Source organism: Metopolophium dirhodum, chromosome 4, assembly GCF_019925205.1.
Source record: "Metopolophium dirhodum isolate CAU chromosome 4, ASM1992520v1, whole genome shotgun sequence".
Classification (NCBI taxonomy): Eukaryota; Metazoa; Arthropoda; class Insecta; order Hemiptera; family Aphididae; genus Metopolophium; species Metopolophium dirhodum.
This window is the reverse complement of record NC_083563.1, coordinates 2,867,830-2,888,213: the sequence shown is the minus strand read 5'-3', so window position 1 is coordinate 2,888,213 and position 20,384 is coordinate 2,867,830. Positions and strand designations below refer to the sequence as shown.

At 27.7% G+C, this 20,384-nt stretch overlaps 2 protein-coding genes across 2 annotated transcripts in view; one reads left to right on the top strand and one right to left on the bottom strand.

Annotated features, from left to right (window-relative positions):
- LOC132942312 (uncharacterized) overlaps nt 1–2,358 on the bottom strand; it is a 35,958-nt gene extending 33,600 nt beyond the window's left edge. The window contains exons 1-2 of the mRNA XM_061010614.1: nt 2,342–2,358; nt 2,165–2,197 (exon numbers count right to left, since the gene is read on the bottom strand). Coding sequence (XP_060866597.1) covers nt 2,165–2,197; nt 2,342–2,343 — 35 coding nt within the window. The 5' untranslated portion in view covers nt 2,344–2,358. The remainder of the gene's footprint in view (nt 1–2,164; nt 2,198–2,341) is intronic.
- Nucleotides 2,359–5,305: 2,947 nt separating this feature from the next.
- LOC132943296 (small RNA 2'-O-methyltransferase) lies at nt 5,306–15,017 on the top strand. Its single transcript, XM_061012228.1, has 7 exons — nt 5,306–5,702; nt 7,412–7,564; nt 7,639–7,892; nt 7,958–8,143; nt 8,210–8,360; nt 10,913–11,127; nt 12,793–15,017. Exons 1-7 carry the CDS (start codon nt 5,595–5,597, stop codon nt 13,778–13,780), a joined length of 2,055 nt encoding a protein of 684 aa, XP_060868211.1. The 5' UTR covers nt 5,306–5,594; the 3' UTR covers nt 13,781–15,017.
- The last annotated feature ends 5,367 nt before the right edge of the window (nt 15,018–20,384 follow it).

Below are 20,384 nucleotides of genomic sequence, written 5' to 3'. Positions count from 1 at the left end.
CATAGGTATAATATATAAAATAAATATTATTATATTGATGACGACGGCCATCTCGATACAATCGCGCGGTGACCGCCGTCAATATTGCAGCAGTATACACATCGGTTATCGGGTAACCACCGCGATAATTTCCGTAGTTTATCGGTCACTCGGTCAGTGGAGAAAACGCGGTCGTCGCCGTCATATATTTTTTTCTCCACGTCCGTCATGTCGTATATTATTCGTTTCTCGATCAAATCATTTATTTTAGATTCTGAGCGAAGCGATGAATGTATTGATTTTACAATGATGTGTGTTTTTTTTATTTATTTTTTATTTTTTTAATTTTTTTTTTATTTTTGTGTCTGTCATATTTTTACCATGTTAAGATATTTATATATTGGCATACGACATTTTCGATTCTATTTTAGATTCTGAGCGAAGCGATGAATGTATTGATTCTACAATGATGTGTGTTTTTTTTTTATTTTTTTTTTTATTTGTTTTTTATTTTTGTGTCTGTCATCACCTTTTAGGACAGTAAAAGTGCTTGGATTTTCTTCAATAGTAACTTTTCTGATAGGAAAGTGAATCTAGTTGGTACTTTGGGGGGTCAAAAGTAAAAATTTCCCAGTAGTTTTCACAAGCGACGTGAAAAACAAAAAAAAAATTAAGGGAAAACGGGAATTTTTACGCAAAATCTGTTTTCGAGAAAATCGATTTTGGTTTTTGGTGTAACTCTAAAACAAATGACCGGAGGGACATGAAATTTTGACTGAATGTTTATATTAGCATTTTATATACACCATAAAATTTACAAAATATTTTGACTCTTTTTGAGCTGTTTACGGCCATTGTCAGTTTTCAATTTTTTTAGTTTTTTTTTCTATAAATATCAATAAAATTTTATTTGTTGGGTAAAAAAGCGGGTAAATTTAATATAAGGCTCCTGATATATCGTTCTAATAGCAGTTGAAAAATATTAAAAATACATAGGCACAATTTTTTTTTATAAGCATTTAAAGTTCAAATTTTGACAACATTTATCAAATTTATAATTTATTAATTATTTTGTGGTTAAAAATTATATTTTTTATTAAATTTTTTTATTTATAAATTTTTAACTTTTATGGCTAAGGATTGAAAATTTAAGACAAGGCTCCACGTAAATAGGTTATATATAAATTACTTTATTCACAATAATATCATCAAATATACTTGGTAAAATCATAGGCTGACTGACCGTTTTCGCTCAGATTCGTTTTTCTTATACAATGATATTATATCATTGAATTCAAATTTAACACCATCCATTACAGTGACCCACTTGTAACCTACTGTACAGCAGAGCGACATCCACTTATCCACCTTTTTTTCTTTGCATCTTAATCATCTGCTGGTGCCGCGTATTTATATTTTATAGTGATGGGTATGTCTATGGTTGCGACCAAATTCCAGTGACACGAGTCTTGTACGTACATTAATGAGCCTCATAATATTACAGTCATGTCATTTCTGGTTTGGCGAAACGCGCGTTTATCGCCCTCGCCACTACCACGCGTATACAATAATTGAATTAACCCATTATCAGTTATCATAAATAATTCAAAATATAATTATTAATCTAATACTTTACATTTCAACAAATTACAAATGGATTTTTAAACTTATATTTAAATTATAAAACAAAATTAACCGCTAACTTTAATTTCAACTCGAGTTATTACTATCACTAACTATACCTACTACAACGTGCGGTAAGTGGTGTAACAAAGTTAGACATTTTGGAAATGTCAGAAACTACAACTTACGTTCTAACTTTATTAGTTTTATATCATAGTTACTTAACTTCAACTAATTGATAAAAAACTACTTACTTGCCCAGCTTTGATATTATCTATAAACCTCGGACCTAATCAACTGAAATAAACAAACCATATCTATCTAATGTTCTAAGTTCACGAGAGTACGTGACAGTCCCTTTATGGTGTCTATATTTTTTTTTCTATCACACCCTCTGACCTACATACATATTATTGCTATCTATATAAGTCTCAGTTGAACTTAAAAAAATAACAAGGGTTAAGGTATTGTGCTAAAGATTTCACTTATTCACTCTATTATTATATGTTTTTCTACTTCGTGCTTATTATACAAGTATTAAGTTTGTACATCGTACTCTTACTTTTTCTGTATCTCGGTATTAGAATCCCAATCCCTGAAAACCAAAAACATCAAAATGTTAAATAGTATTTGATACTATAGTATTTAAAATGGGTATAAATAAATTTTGGTATTTAATAATAATTAAGAGAAAAGATAGAAACAATAACAATTTTTTTTACAGCCTATATTTACTTACATAATCGATTAGTTCTATGTTATATTTGTCATGTTATAATTTATTATATGTATATATTATGTTAATAAACAATATAGTTATAGAGCTTTTTACCTACTGAAACATAAACTACGCAATACATAAGCTCAGTTGTTATTGTATATATTGTATACTAGGAGCTGGGAAACATTGAAGCTATCGATTAATGGTCAGTAGAGCCAACTCTTGTCAGTAAAACAATGTTAAAATGAAATAGTTCTATAGGAACATATAACTATACTCAATAATATAATAGCCTAAAAGAAAAATGTAAACATAGGAAAATAATATTTTAAACTATAACATAATTACTAATATTTGCCTACTTGTAGATACAGTCGAACTTCGTTAACTCGAATTTTATTAACACGATTTTTTTATTTATTGCCAGCGCATTGTTTCTCTCTGCAAACCCACGCGTAACATATATAGATTATAAATACGCATTCGTGTAAAATCGTTTCTTATGATTGTTGAATAGCTTAGAGTAAAATTACTCATTACAAAAATTATAAAGGTTAATAGATATAACTGTTTTTACGTTACTTTTTTTATTTTATATTCGATTTTAAATATTAACATTTTGTTTTGTACATTTAAATGGACATTAAATTATTTTGAGACAATATTTAGAATAATCGATATGCCATACCCTCGAAAATATTATTATTTATAATTTTTATAATGGGTGATTTTACTCTAAGATTACACGAAAACAAATAAAATGTTTTTGCGTGAATACCTACCTTTTGTCTATGCATTGAGCGCGGGTCAGAGAGAGAAAACAAACAGAACGCTACATCATAATAATAACTTAAAATCGCTGCTGATACCTCGAACTTCTTTCCAGTTTTCTTAGAATTTCCTATTTAAGCAATGTTAAAAATATTTTTACAGTTTTATTCAAATCAGTCATATAATGTGATATATGGGTTATTCTCGTATGTATGTATGTATGTATGTATGTATGTATGTATGTATGTATGTATGTATGTATGTATATGTATTGTGCATCGTTATTTTTATGTTATAACTCAGCAAACAAATACGTCATAAGTTATAAGTAGGTATCAACTTATATACCATGTATACAGACTGTACACCAATAGCAAAAATAAATCATATATGTGGCATATATATTGAGTAAGCGCTCAGAACTTACAAGAAAAATAAACATAAGATATGTCTCATGTTACTTGAATTATTTTTATTTTTAGTTCTTTAAGAAACCTAAAAAATCATCTAAGGTTCCAAGCCCTGCAGATGCCAATACAAAAATCCTCTCTCGCCGCCATTTCTCTGGGGTAAAAAACGAAGAGAAAATAATTGAAGCTCGTCTAAGTTTTGGGTTGGAAAATAGGAAGTTTTACCTGTTTTTGGTAGTTTTACCCGATAGGTAGCGGGCCACTTATTATTATTTTTTAAATTACGGTATAATTTTATTAGTAGGTAAATATATTATTTATTTTTTATGGGACACTGTTTTTCCTATACTAATTGTTTTATGTTTGTTTGTATAATTGAAACGATGATATTCTTCGTAAGTTTTATAAACTAATATTTCTGTTTTCAATACCTAGCCTAAAACAATACACTACAAAGAAACTAAATAAAAAATAATAATGTAATTAAACGTCCCTTATCTTCGTCTTCTTCACCACCGCAATCACCGCCTATCGTACACTGAAACAAATATATATTAAAACTTTTCATCAGTTCTTTGCTTTTACCATCCATATTCATTGATAGCCGATAGGTACCTATTGATAGTTACGAATAACGATATCGACGACCACCAGATACTCCAAATCATGGGCAACTATACTGCACCAATAATACACCAAAAAACATTTAACTCCACCTAAATTTTTTTTAATGGCGTCCTCGGCTATATGTGGCTACAAAACAACTTTAAGGATATCAACTGGAATCAGCTCAGACAGTTTCTCTTGTAAATCAACTACTCATCTGAAAATCCAAATAGATGATAGACATATAAAAACTATCGTTCTTCTAAAAGTGATCTAACCTAAATACGAAATTATAGGAGAGAGTCCTCTGAGTTGTTATCAGACAGGGTCGAAAGGGTTGCTTCCATAGTTCCATCCGTCCACTCTCGCGAAGTCAGATATCGCATAAACAATATAAGAAATGGGGATAGACTGAAAAGTGAAAAATCTTAGCAATATCAAGCACCAGCAATAATTAACCACACTATTCCTATTCTCTGTTAGTATATCGGTCCCACGATGGAAGCAAATCAAATACTCTTACATCGTCTCATACCTCATCACTATTGTATATTCTTCCCCCAAGTCTTATGAAAACAAAATGTCAACTTATAATATTACATCAAAATTCAAATTCTATCCCACGCCTTTATAAAAATAATAGCTATACCTATTATAGGTAGGTACCTACGAGCTACGACCTACCAAGGCCGGATTGGTATGTATCGGCCCATCGAGATTTTCACTTCTAAGCGGCCCATTTACATATTCACTGGCCCAAAATTACGTCTAAAATTGTTGTGAGCTTATATAATATGGCTAATCGTATTTTAAACATTTATTTATTTTCACCTACACCTACACGACCGGCCCACCAATCCTAATCAATCCGCCCTTATTACCTACCTACCTACCTAATTTTATTTTATTTTATCTTTTTTAGAAACTATTTTAAATATATATTATATATTATTTTAATTTACTTTATTTATTAATGATTGACAACCTATACTTAATATATTGTATTTTAACCACAGACTAGATAATATAATATATTTATAATAATATATTACATTATTATAATTCAAAAAATAATTATTCAAATTTCCAAAGATGTTCATAAAAATGGGAATTCGTTGAAGCGTTATCATTTTAATACATGGATACCGCTTCGATTGATAACACGATTGTTTTGTTACCGAGACGCTCGGACGCTCAGTTCCATTATCTTATATTCCTATGTCCATGCGTTCCTGGTGGCGTCGGTTCGGTGCAGTGATCGTTTCAGACGTCAGTAATGTTTATTTAAATTTTTACTTTTCAGTATTCTTGAGTTTTATAGTATTATTATGGTTGATGGTTACGATCGTATCGCAATCCACGGAATTAGTAACGTCGTCATTATGACCATTATGTCGATTGGTCGATAAAATAATTTTTAATTTGTTTATCCAACGAATTATATATAATTTTTACGTTGTTTGTATAAACAATAGTATACAAGTATGTTGGTTGTACAGAGTATTCTGTTGTGTTACGGCATTGACTTATTGGAATATTTGAAGTCTATCATTGATCGTTATATATCCAATGGCGAAACGTCTGATTCGGAGGTAAACAAAATTATCATTATGAATATGTACCTACAGTATAAAAATAATAATTTTTATTATATTTTTGGCCGACTATTAGCGATTAGATTTCACTTGCCAATAGAATTAATCGGTATTACTATCATAATAACTAATAAGGTACTTTTGTACGGATATCTATCATATATATTCATTGAATTTTATTTTTTGATATAATGGTTAAGAATTATTAATTGCAATTCCGGATCTCAGTCTGGAGGCTGAGATGTAACTGCTAATTGGTATTTAGTGGCTGTTATAAAAAAAATATTTGTCTCATGCTCTCTCCTTCCATTTATGTTATATTCTGATTTTACTTTGTTTAGATACTTAATTTTGTATTGTTGCTTATCTTGAAAAGGAGTGCTCTGATTTTGTAACAATTAAATGTAAAATAATAATATGTTTAAACAAATAATAACACTAATAAATTAATAAATATAATATAAAATGTATAAATCGATTCACTGTTGAATTTTTAATGTTATGAATATTCAGGTGCAGGTATTTTCAGAATTGGCTTTTAAATTCATAATTTAATTTTCTTAATTATTACATACTACTATGTACTTAATTAAAAGCAAAATCAAGGCCATACATGATACACCGCATGTCAATAAGGAATCGGACCTTGAGTCCCTGGTACAATGCACATTGTCTAAATCGGTCACAGTGCATTATTCAAAAATATTTAATCAATAAAATTTTTGATTGCATCTATTGACTACTTGTAGCATTAGTTGTAATAATGATTTCACTACTAAGTTAGTGGTCACTATTAGTTATTAATATTAGTACAGTTTACACTGGAAATCTATATGAAAACGATTATTTTTTATTTCAGCAGTTTTCACAAAGGTTTTTAAACTTTATAATGGGTTTTTATGATTCTAACATTACTTTAATCAACAAAATTAAAGCAAAGTTTTTTCAAATATAATGACACTATGTAGGTAGTAGCATTGTATTTAAATTTGTGAGGACACTGGTAGTAGTATATAGCTGTGATCGGGAGTAACACGCTACTATATTTGTAGCAATTTATGTAGCGTTGCTGCAATACACCTAATATAGCAAAATACTTTAGCGCGCTAGAAATTTATGGTTAGCGTAGCAAAAATTTACATTATTTTGTTGCTACCTTCTACTTGTATTTTGGTTATAGTTAAAACAGTATGACAACTGTTGTATTTATTTATTTATATTAGGTATATTATGATAATGATGAGCGTATCAACGCACATAGTCAAATCCTGTCCAGTGAGCAATGTTAAATCAGTACAAACTATAAACTACCAATAAAATGTTTAATAACACATTTTTTAAAAATATAGCGTAAAATAAGCGCTCTTCATTTAAACAAAAACGTTAGAAGCTGCGCACTAAATTAAAAAAAAAAAAAATAGTAATTAGTGAGCTACTTTTTTTGAGAGATAGGTGTATCATTAGCGCACTACAAAAAACCAGTATTCTTCTGACCACTGGTATAATAGTACCTATTTATGAAAACATTTTTTTTACATTTCAGAGTATTGAGAATTATTATTTTATCAGATAATTTAATTAATGTTGAAATTATAGAAAATTAATGAAAACATTTTGTGCTTATTGGAATTGGTATAGCTTATGAACAAATAAAATATTATTCCTCTTTTCTCATTTATTATAAAATATAAATTTAATAATTTTAGGAAGACAAAATAATAGAAATTATCAGTCAACAATCATGTGCATGTACACTGGATGAAAATGGCTTAAAATTTTGGCCACCATTGTACATGCAAAGGTACATGGCTGTACAAGAAGTGATTGAACATCCTATTTGGAGTGGTTCAATAAAAAAAGTATGAATATTAGAAATTAAAAATTTGCAATAATATGTTGACAACATATTAATATTTCTAAAATGTAATTCTAGGTTGTTGATTTTGGTTGTTCCGAGATGGGTTTATTTAAATGTATAAAACCAATTCCAGGACTCAACAACATTATGCTTGTTGATGTGGATTTTGATACATTGGATATAAATCAGTTTAAGGTGTTACCAACTAATTATGATCATATATCTTTGCATGAACGTAAAGAGCCTTTGACAGTAGATATTTATAATGGAAGTATTGCTGACCAAGACGACAGGATGTTAGGCGTTGATGCAGTTATATGTATTGAATTGTAAATCTCTGTTATAGGTTTTAATCAATAAATTAAGACATTAATGTTTTATTTTTTATTTATAGAATTGAACATTTATATTTGGACGTTCTGGATTCATTACCCAATAATGTGTTTGAATTCATCAAACCTAAATTAGCTGTGTTTACTACACCCAATGTGGAATTCAATATTCTATTTCCAAATTTTACAACACAGTTTAGACATGACGACCACAAATTTGAATGGACTAGAAAACAGTTCAAGGAATGGTAATCATTCATAATATTAGACATTTATTAATTAACTATTGTGTTTATACTTAAATTTGTTAATAGGGCTAAAAAAATAACTACTCGTTATCCAGAGTATGCTGTACAATTTGATGGTATTGGAGCGGGTCCTTCTGGTACAAAAAATATTGGTTGTTGTAGTCAAATGGCCATTTTTTATAGGAAGGATATGACAACATCTCCTGTTAAACCTATTGTAAGATGTTTGTGTAATTATTTTTAATTGTTTAGGTACTTGATAATAATTATAGGTAACCAAAAAAGATAACAAACATAAAACAGTAAACACAAACTTAAAATTTCAATATCTATTTGGGTGAGTTGTGATAAAATGAAATGTAGTCAACTTGCGATATAACAAAATTCAAGCTAACAAAAAAAAACTTTGGTATATTGACAGTTTGCTAACCAAAATTTGTTAATTGAAAGCTATTTATTTTTACATATTTTTTGTTGAGTTATTATACACTAGCAGACATGTATCTTATCTTCTTAAAAATTAAAAATTTCCAATAGTCACTTCAAAATAGTAAAAATGTGTTACATTGCGTGGGCTTTGGCAAAAAAATATTGTAACAAAAATCAATATACTTATAATATTTTCTTATTTCACAAGATTTTCAAGTTATATTGCTAGTTGACTGTGTATAGTATATAGTTGAACTTGTTTAAGATGCTCTTATAGGGACCAGTAAAATAATTGACAAAAATCGTGTTACAAAAGAAAACCAATACGTCATGACAAAAATTATATATTGTTACTAGAGGTAGGATTTTTATAACCTAAAAAATATACAAAAATGCAAAAATGTACTTAGATGAGCAAAAAAATGTATTTTTATTAATTATTAATTATGAAAAAAATAGGTATAAATTTGACTTGTGAATGTAACAGGATCCTGGTATAACTATTCTGAAAAATCATAAATTAATATAATTTAATGAAAAATAATAAATATATTATATTTTTTTTTCACCTGTACACATATTATTGCATTTGCATGGCACAATTAGATGATTTATTAATTATTGTTTTATATTACCTATTTCAAAAAAATTATTGATTTTTTTGTATCTAATTTTTATATTATCATTGATAATTTTTTGCCGTATTTTCACATTCCATTTTCTTCAAATATTGTAAAACCAATTTTTTGTTGATATTTTTGTTTTAAAACATTAGTAATTTCTTGATCTAGTGGCTGTAATTAGTAGTTTGAGAGTCATATCTAGGAATACAAGCATATTATCCAAGATCAATTATAACATGTTTAACATTTTCAAAACCTTAAGAACTTTTGAAAATGAGTGTATTAAACTGTAAATTGTCTTAAACAATTTAATATAAAATATTGAATAATACCTAAATTGTAGAAAATAAGAATGAAAAATCTTTTATCAAGGTTAAAAATTTAAATTTAGATGTTAGGTATGTATAGTATTATTAATTAATATAAAAGAGTAAAAATTATTATTTTTAATTTACGTTGTTAATATTAAAATAATCTATACGTATGCAAATATCACAGACTGCACAATATGGTAGAAATCTTCTTTATTTCTTTTGCTGTTTGTTTTGATCCATCAAGTGTTGATTTATTTCGGTAACATTGCATACATCCATCTTTTTCTAAGTTCTCGGTTTCTTTCAAATTTTTCAGTTGTTTCTAAAAATCTGTGTTTTGCATTTAATCTTGACTGTGGTCTTGGAAATGGTTTAAATGTTCAAAATCTTAGAAGTTGATTATCTAATACCTCTCGAAATTATGTAATTTTTAATTTGTTACCTGGTTTATTGAAGTTGTATGATATAATTTATGCTTGCTTGGTCTTCTGATGAATATTTTACTGACGGTCCTCCCTTTTCAAGATTAATAATATGTGATGCTAATATTATTATAAATTATTTCCTACTTATTTTGGTTAATGTTAAGTTTTGTAAATTATAATGTATATTATATAATTTTTGTTGAGACTTATCAATCAGTGGTGAACGGTGATTCCAAAGTATGGGCATAATCGTATTTTATCATTATGTATTATAGTAATACACATTTATCTCAAGATTAAATATTAAAAAAAGGTTTTACTTTCAATATATTAATTATTTCTATTTTATTTATAATTAATTAATCACACATAAATTAGTTTTTATTTATAGTAAGACTTTAATTTAATAATTAAACAATTTTAATCGAGAGTTAGTATATGATACAGTCGAACATAAAAATTATACAAATCACTGACGAAGTGCAACTGAATGAGCATGCTCTGGTCGATAATATTATTTATTAAAAATAATTAGTATATTTCTATTATGTTGATAGATATATGTTAATACAGTAGAACCTTGGTATCTCAAAATTTCTGTAAATCAAATTTTTTTTTGGGCCCTTCAAGTTACCAAGGTTCTACTGTCATATACTATCTGTCAATATTGTGATTTATCGATTGTGCATTTGTTAGTGCTTGGTATTCTCAGAAATCACAAAAGCTATCAAATCCATATTCATTAATTAGATTTGGTTGGTGTTCCCATGGTCTTTGTTTTGGTTTGGTGCCGCCAAAACAAAAAAATTAAATACATTTTTCATGAACGTTGCAATGTTTGCCGGGTCAATTACCTAGTAAATATATTATGTAATCGGTTAAATAAATTCTACGAAGTATTTATTATAATTATATAACATTCTCATACATTAATAGAAAATATTCATATAAATAGTTAACATAGTATAATATTTTCAGGATTCTACTCCTTACAAATTGTTGAGACGTGTTGACTATCCATATGAACTTGATGATGAAAATCATTGGGAACGGACCATGTATGAAAAGTTAAGAAAATTTGTTTCAGAAGCTTCATGCAACAAGAAATATACTGTTGGTTACAATATGGAAATACCATTAAATGATATTATGCCACATGTTTCAGATTGCTGTTCATCTATGGATAAATTAGTGTTTGTACCTATACATTAAATTTAATATTTACCATAAATAATGAAGGAGAATCGCTCAAAACAAGTTTTGTTAGTTGAAACAATTGATCATAAATAACTGTAAGTTAGGATTGTACTGGTAGAACAGATTTTTGATAAACTAATTAAATGCTCAGAATAAGGTTAACTTGTAATTCAATAATTTAACAATAAAATTATGAAAATGGTAATCAATGTTTAAATTTTAAGTTCACATATAGAGGAAACCTAGATAAGATGAGACACCTAACTTTAATTATATTTAAGAGGGTTAATATTTTATTATATTGAAAAAACAAAGATCCTTTATTATGTAAAATTATGTGTGGTTACTAAATTTTCTTATATCAGTTCTATTATTATATATTATATATTATATTATATATATAGTATTGTTATTATATACATACATTTATACATACATTTTTACCAAACTTAAAATTGATTTTTGTCCCATCATGGACTATGGACCATGGCCGAGGTAAGATGGGATATAGATCCTTATTCATTACAAATACAATTAATTTCATATCATATAGATGATTAAATGTTATTCGAGCTTAAAATCTTTGTTTTTATGTATTGTATAAATACATTAAAAATATACAATTGATGTACATTAATATTTATCAGAAAAATGATAGTTATAGTATTAAGTTTCATATCTAATGTCTAAATGATAATACCTATAGTTATATTTGCTTATGAAACATTTACTTTAGTATACTTAGGTATATTCAAACAACAAGATAAATATAAAGCCAAATTCAATACTTAAAAAAAAAAATTGCCCCATTGTATTTTTCCCATCTTACTCCAAATAGTAATATTTTAATTTAATGTGTATTATTCTTAAAATAAGGATAAACTCTACCAAAGTCGCACTAATAGGAACCTAACAAGACTAGCCATTAAAAGTTGTACAAGGCTTATTAAGAGTAAACAATTATTTAATTACCTATTCATTATTTGATGTTCGCAAAGCATTACATAGCATATTGCCATTAAATTCAAAGCACCTGTGCACCAGATCACTTGAATTATTTGTTGATATCAAATAATATTATAGTGTGACCAACATACAACATTTTTTTTCTCCAAAAACTCAAAAGTTTCTGAGATACAACGATGTCCCATCTTACCTCGGACTAGTCCTCGTCTTACCCAGGTTTCCCCAATAGATGGTGTACTGATTAAATTGTTGACTAAAATTATCCTATACAAATTGAGATATTAATAACATAAAAATAATAATGATCATTTTTATTTTATGAGGGCTAAGCCCCACCTCAAAATAAAGCGTATGTAAACATGTATACAAAAATATATAAAAAATATATAACCTCATTACTATTAACTTAACTTAATACATGATATAACTTACAATAATCTTGATATAATATTGAATGACTTATTTGATTATTACTTTTTTATTATTTATTTATAATTTATTTACTATGCTTATGAAAAAAAAAAAAAAAAAAAAAAATACAGTATGTTTTGAACATTTATAAAAATAATATTTTGCTTTTAAGTGCATATTATAGCTTTATTTAGGGTACTTTGAAATACTTATGAGTATAAAATGTTTAATATTAAAATGTATACTTATGTTATATTTTAATTAATTTAATTTTTATTAAATAGGGATGTGGTCGATAAACTCTTCTCCACTATAAAAAATGATCATGGAGAATGGTTATTGATAAAAGCTTTATCAGAATTCAGTTCAGATGAATATGAATCAGACTCAGATTCATTTTCAAACAATAGTGGACAGGAATACAATCTATTGGAAAATACAGTAAACCTTGACAATGATATTGAAGATTGGAATAAATCAGCTGTCTTAAGTTCTGACAAATCAAAACTTTGTTATTCTACTCCAATGACTAGGGATCCAGAGCTCAAATACTATTCAAATAATGTAGACAGTTTCAGCACAGTGCATTCAAATTCTGGTTTGTATAAAACAGCCGTTGATTACAATAAGACTGAAGATACTGAGGATATGGTAATGTCATTTAGCTGCAATAGTAGCATTGTTGAAGACTGTAATGTTTATCAAGATTTCAAAACAGGACAAAATAATTCTGTAATCAATGATGAAGATGTTAATGAAACAGAAAATACATTGACATGCATTGCAAATAGCCATAAACTTTCTAATGATGGCGATAAATTAAATCACAACTATACTGATGATATGGAAATCTCATCTAGCTACAATGGTAGCATTATTGTTGAAGACTGTATAGTTTATCAGGATTTCAAATCGGGCCGAAAAATTTCTGTAAGGAATGAAGAAGATATCAATGAAACAGAAAATACGTTGACATGCGTTACAAATAGTCATGAATTTTCCAATGACGATACACTAAATGACAACATAATCATTGATAACACTATCATTAAAAATAATAGTAATATATCTTCAAAACTAAAATGTAGTTCTGATACTGCACATCAATTTAAATCTAATAACCCTGATGAAATTTATATCACAATTAATGATGGGGTGAATGAAATTGATGACCAACTAACGGTATGCTTGAACAGGACATTGTTAGATGAAAACGGTTACACAGAAAAGTTGTTGTCTACTTCAGATACTGAATCGTCAAAAAAAAAATGAAAAAGTATAATTCAAATTTCAATTTTTTATTATAATTCATAACTAAAACGGCATTAGATCTTAAAACAAATGTCACAGCATTTAATTATCATTGCAACATAATTTTGTTTGTTGTTTGATAATTGTGTTTGTTGAACAGATTTTTATTTTTTAAATTTTAATGATTAAATTATTTAATTTATATAATTTTTTTTTATGTGTAAACAACTTGCTGGAAACTGAAGACTGTATTTTAATTTAATAACTATGATATTTTAAATAAGTGGTGATTAATAGTATGGGTACCCTTTATTTTTAATATTTTACATGTGTTCTAAAGAAATTGTGCTCAATTTATTACATATTACTTGTTTGTATTGAGTAATGATGATTTAAACTGGAAAATGTTATGTTAGTTTATATAAATGTTTTTCTTGTTATCAACTAATAAAAAAAAAATTCCAAATAGCAAATTGTATTTTACATTTTTTTTATTGGCCTAGGGAGTAATTATTGTGATTAAATATTAATATTAGTATATGGAATTGAATTTGTATTTCTATGTAACAAAGAATTATTAATACCTGTAGGCACAATAATATAAGTTAAGCTGAATAGTTTATGGGCGTGGAAAATATATTAAAGTAACTGAATGTTTAAAATACTATTAAATCCTTAAAATTAGTGATAGAGGATGCTAGTAAAAGTAAATTCAACATTTGTTTTTACTTAAAAAAAAAGAAAACTGTCACTAAATTAATGTAAACTTAGTTGATATTATTAAAAGAAATAATAGTTTTTAATTTTAATACCTATGGTTTTAAAAATCAAATACAAAATTTCTCAGGTATGTTTACTGGTATTTAAAAAAATTTTAAGCTTTAAGTCATATATTTTTTCATGAGTGATTGAAGTTTGGACCACATCGAAAACCTAAAATAACGATTTGTCTGCTTACGAGTCAGTTCATTAAAGTGAAACATTCCACTATCTATTTCTTACTTTATCATTTTATACACAATGAAATGTCCATAATATTTAGAACAATTTTCAGCTATTTGTTGTGGCATTTGAAATTTTCTGTTTTTTCGTGTTAATAGGCATTTTTATGCTGGGTTAAAAAGTTTGAAAATTTAATACAAGATCCCCTCACAAGTAGCTCTAAAGCAATAATTTAAAAATATCGATAAAACAGGCAAAATCTTTTTGTTTTAATTAAGTGTTTGAAATTTGAATGTCAACAAAATCATGAACCTTAGCAAATTATTTGCTTAATTTTTGTAGTTATTAATGTATAAATGTAAACAATTTTTAATTTTAATAAATAAAGCTTTAAAATACAATACAAGGTTCCTCATAAGTTTTTTTTACAGAAATCTAAAAATCTCAAAAATTTGTATGCATAATTTTATTTTACAGACATTTTACTTTATCAAATTCTGGTGGAATTAGGTGTTTAAATGATAAACAACGATGTTAGTTCAAAAAATTTTTCGTTGGAGTTGGATAGTTTTGACATAATGTACCTAGGTCTATTATTATTTTCTATACGTGATGACATTTTGAAAATATTAAGATTCACCTTGTATTTACATGGTACCTTTTTTATGGTTTGTAGGGGTTGTTCTTGACCCAAGAGGGGAGTGCAAATGAATTTTATATAAATATGGACATCTACATTTTTTTTGGTACCTATTTAGAAGAGAATATTAATTTTATGTGCTACCAACACAATTTATCCCTATATTTATTATTTATTTATTTTATTCTGCCAAAACAATTACAATTAAATAGTTACAATAAAATACATTAATAATAGCTGATACGAATACCAACTGAGCTATAAGATCGTATTTAGAATATGGAGTTCAACGATATTACAATTCGTTTAAAGTAAAATACTTAAACAAATAAAAATATCATATAATCAAACAAACATAACATGATAAAAGAAACTTTAGAAACAAAAATTAACATCAGCATTTCATATTATAGGTATATATTGATATATTATACGATATTATGTTTAGAGTTTAAACTTTAGACATAGACTTTTTATGATTTTATTGATACACACATTATCATCAAGATCACTAACTATTAATTTATTAATTGCTTTTTTTATTTGATTTTTATTAATTATATTAATTATATCATTGGTATTATGGGATTGACTTTCACATACACTTTTTATCAGACCCTTTACTTCGTTATTTAAATTGTTGAAAATAGTTTTCACCATGTAATTGGGAGAATTTTTAGAACTAGTTAATAAAGTAAATGACGGTTTAATGTATTTTCCTGTTTTTCTGTCTATTATTTCTGTAGCATTGAGTGTAATATGGTTCTGTACTTCTGTATGGACTTAACTAAAATTTGCCTAATGTATAATTTATAAACAGATAATATATTAGTATGGTTAAATAATTCCTCTGGTGGGTATTTTAATGGTAGGGAGTATATCATGAAGTAATTTGTATAATAAATGTTTATGTTTTGATGACTATATGATGAAAGAAGTTACTATACCTGCGTGTGTTAGGTACGAGTTGCTATAATATGTGATTTGTTTTTGGCATAAATTAGTTCAACCGACCGGCTACCGTACCTATTACCTAGCCACCTAGGTACTAATAGAAAAATAATTTACTAATAACAAAATAGGTAAAATGTATAGTAAAATACCTACCTATCACTTGGAAAAATAGACTGATAGACCGACTCCGCTCGGAATCGTTTTTATTTTACAATGATTTAACATTGAATTCAAATTTAACAAACCCATTTCACCATTTCAATGAAGAGGTACACTCGTATAGGACACCTACTCCACAGCAGACCGACTTCTCTGGGGTTAGAGTAAGCATGTGTATCGTTATTGCTTTTTATCACACATCTGATCGAAGACGAGGGAACAGAAAAAACATTTGAACCGACACGAGACACAAAGAGTAAAGACCGATCGATACTCTTGTATACAGCGAACTGATCATGTTTATATTGTAAAATGTTTCTCAAACGGCAAATGCCAAACGGTCGATAATATTATAATAATATAATCACATTCTCTTCGATTATCAACTTTTATTTTTATTAATTAACCCGCGACAACATAGGCCATTGCGGGTGAAGTGAAATTTTAAGTTGGTTTTCGACTGGGGAAGGGTACTGTTGATTTGAACACGTGTATATGTGGCGAGGATTTGTCACTAAAAATCCGGGTGGTCACCCATCCGTGAGCTAGTGACACTGGCCGGTGCTTGCATGTTGATTTTGTCACACAGCATATTTTCTTAAGTTTTTGAGATGTGTAATTTGGTTTTGAAAAAGAATCATGACTAAAAAAATTATTGATAATATTTAAAAATTATATGACGTGGAAGTTGTGCAAAAAGGGGGGGGGGGAGGGCTTGGTCCTCAAAGTCACTGTATCATAGTATCATTGTAAAAAAAATGTGTAGAACGAATATTTTTCTTGAAAAATAGGGGTTGCTACTTACCAATCGTATACCATTGATTAAAAATAGTATTTATATTAATGGCAGTAGCTATTCGTAGGTAGGTACTTAACCTGTCTAAATATACTTTATACCTATACAAAGAAATGCACAAACGGCTTTTATCTACAATATCTGTGCGCTACCATTTATAAATTAAACAAATAATATGTAGTTGTGACCGCGCTACACCAGCTAGGCCATCCATATTACCAGTGGCAAAATTGGGGGGTCGCAAGGGGTCGCGAGCGCGACCCCAAATTTAATGAAGGGGTTGCATAAGTATAAATTTGCAACCCCTGAAATTTCCATATTATATAGGGTTTTTCGTTAGTAAAAAAAATAAAATAGGCTATAGTTAATATTTAGTTAATGATTAACTATGAAAAAAAATTGTTAGAGAATGAGAAAATTGAAATGATATTTCATCAATACTTTAACAATATAGCAATTAATGATTATAGTGATTACAATTCACTACAATAAATTAAATAAAAATTAATCTATTTATAGATTGAAACTTTTATGTCATAATATTGTTATCACTTATCACATATTAGTATAATATTGGTTGACTGTTTGGTTTGTATATTTTGTTGATCGTTTGCTATGTTATTGATGAATTTTCGATATTAACGTTTAAATGTGTGTTAATTAATTTTGTGTTTTCCGATGGTTTATGGTGAATAGTCAATACTCAATAGATCTAATTTGACATTCATACTGCGTTTTATTTTATTATCATGGACAATTTTGTTATTAAGCTGTCCAAGGTAAGTTATTAATATCACATATTAAATTATAGGATTTAATCTGAAGTAATTCAATATTATGCTAAATATTATTTATTTGTGTGTCTTATTAGTTATTTATATTACATTTATCTCTCTGAACTCATCACTAATACTTATGGTTTATCGGTTTATGTAGTGATGTAGTAAATTACATACTTGCTAAATATTTAAATTTAAGTATTCTAATACTTTTAGAACATAGGAGAAATTATAATAATTTTACATAAGTTATGTTTTCTAAATAATTTACCATAAGTCATAAGTTTTATTTTTAATATTTAGGTATTAATTATTATAAATATGGTAAACTACAATATGGCATGCTGGTACATATTACAATTTTTAACTTACTTTAGTTTTATGATTTATTTAAAATTAAAATCTACCTATATAAGTGGTAACTGGTAATATAAATATAAAAATATATTTTCAATACAATTTCATTAATGCTTCATCTAAAAGACAAGCTGTATTTGACAATATGCGTTTAAAGTTAAATATAAAAATGGGTGATGGGCCGTCTACTTTAAAAAGTCTTAGTGATACACGTTGGAGTTGCCGTATAGATGCTTTAGAGTCTGTTATATGTAATTACCAAGCTGTGATTGACTCATTAGAAAATATTTCAGAAACAGATTCTATACATGGACCAGATGCAAATGCACTATTAAAATCAATGAAAACTTTTGAATTTATATTCTGCGTATATTTTTTCAGAGACATTATGGCTATCACCAATATTTTGTCTAAATACCTACAGAGCACTAGTATTGATTATTCTAGTGTACAACGTATGACTAAAGCAACTATTCAAGAACTCTCTAATATGTGAAGTGAAGATAAATTTGATATGATATGGATAAAAGCTAATGTGATGGGAAAAAATAATGACATAGGTTCCCCAATACTAGCTAGAAAAAAAAAAGTTCCAATAAAACTTGGTAGAGGGTTAAAACAAAATGAAAATATTAATGTTAAAGATCATTATAAAATAAATTTATACTTTCAAGTTCTTGATACTATAATAAATGATTGAAAGAAAGATTTAAAGAAAATGACATAGATATTTTAAAACGTACATTTCACCAGCCCCCCCAAATATAATTTTTGACATTTTTTTTTTGCTAAACATAAGTGCGTCATTAGTGTGAATTTGTGCGACTACAACCAGAATTCGTGCTACACTCGTTATGCTCGGAAAAAATCGTTTTTCCATTTTGAGCATTTCCCCAGCCCCCCTCATGGAAAAAATTACAATTTTCAAAATTTTCTTTTGCCAAACATTAGTGCGTCATTAGTGTGAATTTGTGCGACAACAACCAGAATTCGTGCGACACTTGTTGTATTCGGAAAATTTTGAGCATTTCCCCAGCCAAGAATTCTGGTTGTTGTCGCACAAATTCACACTAATGACGCACTAATGTTTGGCAAAAGAAAATTTTGAAAATTGTAATTTTTTCCATGAGGGGGGCTGGGGAAATGCTCAAAATGGAAAAACGATTTTTTCCGAGTATAACGAGTGTAGCACGAATTCTGGTTGTAGTCGCACAAATTCACACTAATGACGCACTAATGTTTGGCAAAAGAAAATTTTGAAAATTGTAATTTTTTCCATATATCAAATTTTTTTCGGTATCGGTCAGCTTGTAAATTATAAGATCCATGTGGGAAGCCAGTTTCACTAGCTCCACTCGGTAACGGGGGATTTTTAGAATACACATTTTGCGTAAGATACAATGGAAAGTAAAAATTATTGTGGTCTTGCCAGGTTACTCGAAATAGAGTTAAAATGTTTTAATTGGTTGATAAAACGTATATAATTTCGTCAGTGAAGTAGCAGAACACTGTTTTCTAGTTGTATTTTTTTTTGTTAATTAATTGATTACCTATATTTAAAATTACTAATAAGATTTTTTTTTATAAAATAGACCGTACTATGTTTATTGAATCCATAATGATAAATTTATAATTACTGATACAGTGAAATTAGTTGGTAACTTAACTACTTACGTGTTAGTGCAATAATTGCAGTGCATGTATGTATAATGAATAGATAGAAAATTCAACATTACAATAAAAGATGAGTATAAATATGACATTTATCTTATAAATTATATTAAATTTGGTAACTTTGTACAATGGTGACATCGTATTTTAGTATTTAATACGCGCAATGTAAACCAATAAGGTTCTCGCGCAATCGTATTCAAACCGCCCCGCTTACTGCGTAAATGCTCAAAATTTTGCGAGTACAACAGGTGTCGCACGAATTCTGGTTGTTGTCGCACAAATTCACACTAATGACGCACTAATGTTTGGCAAAAGAAAATTTTG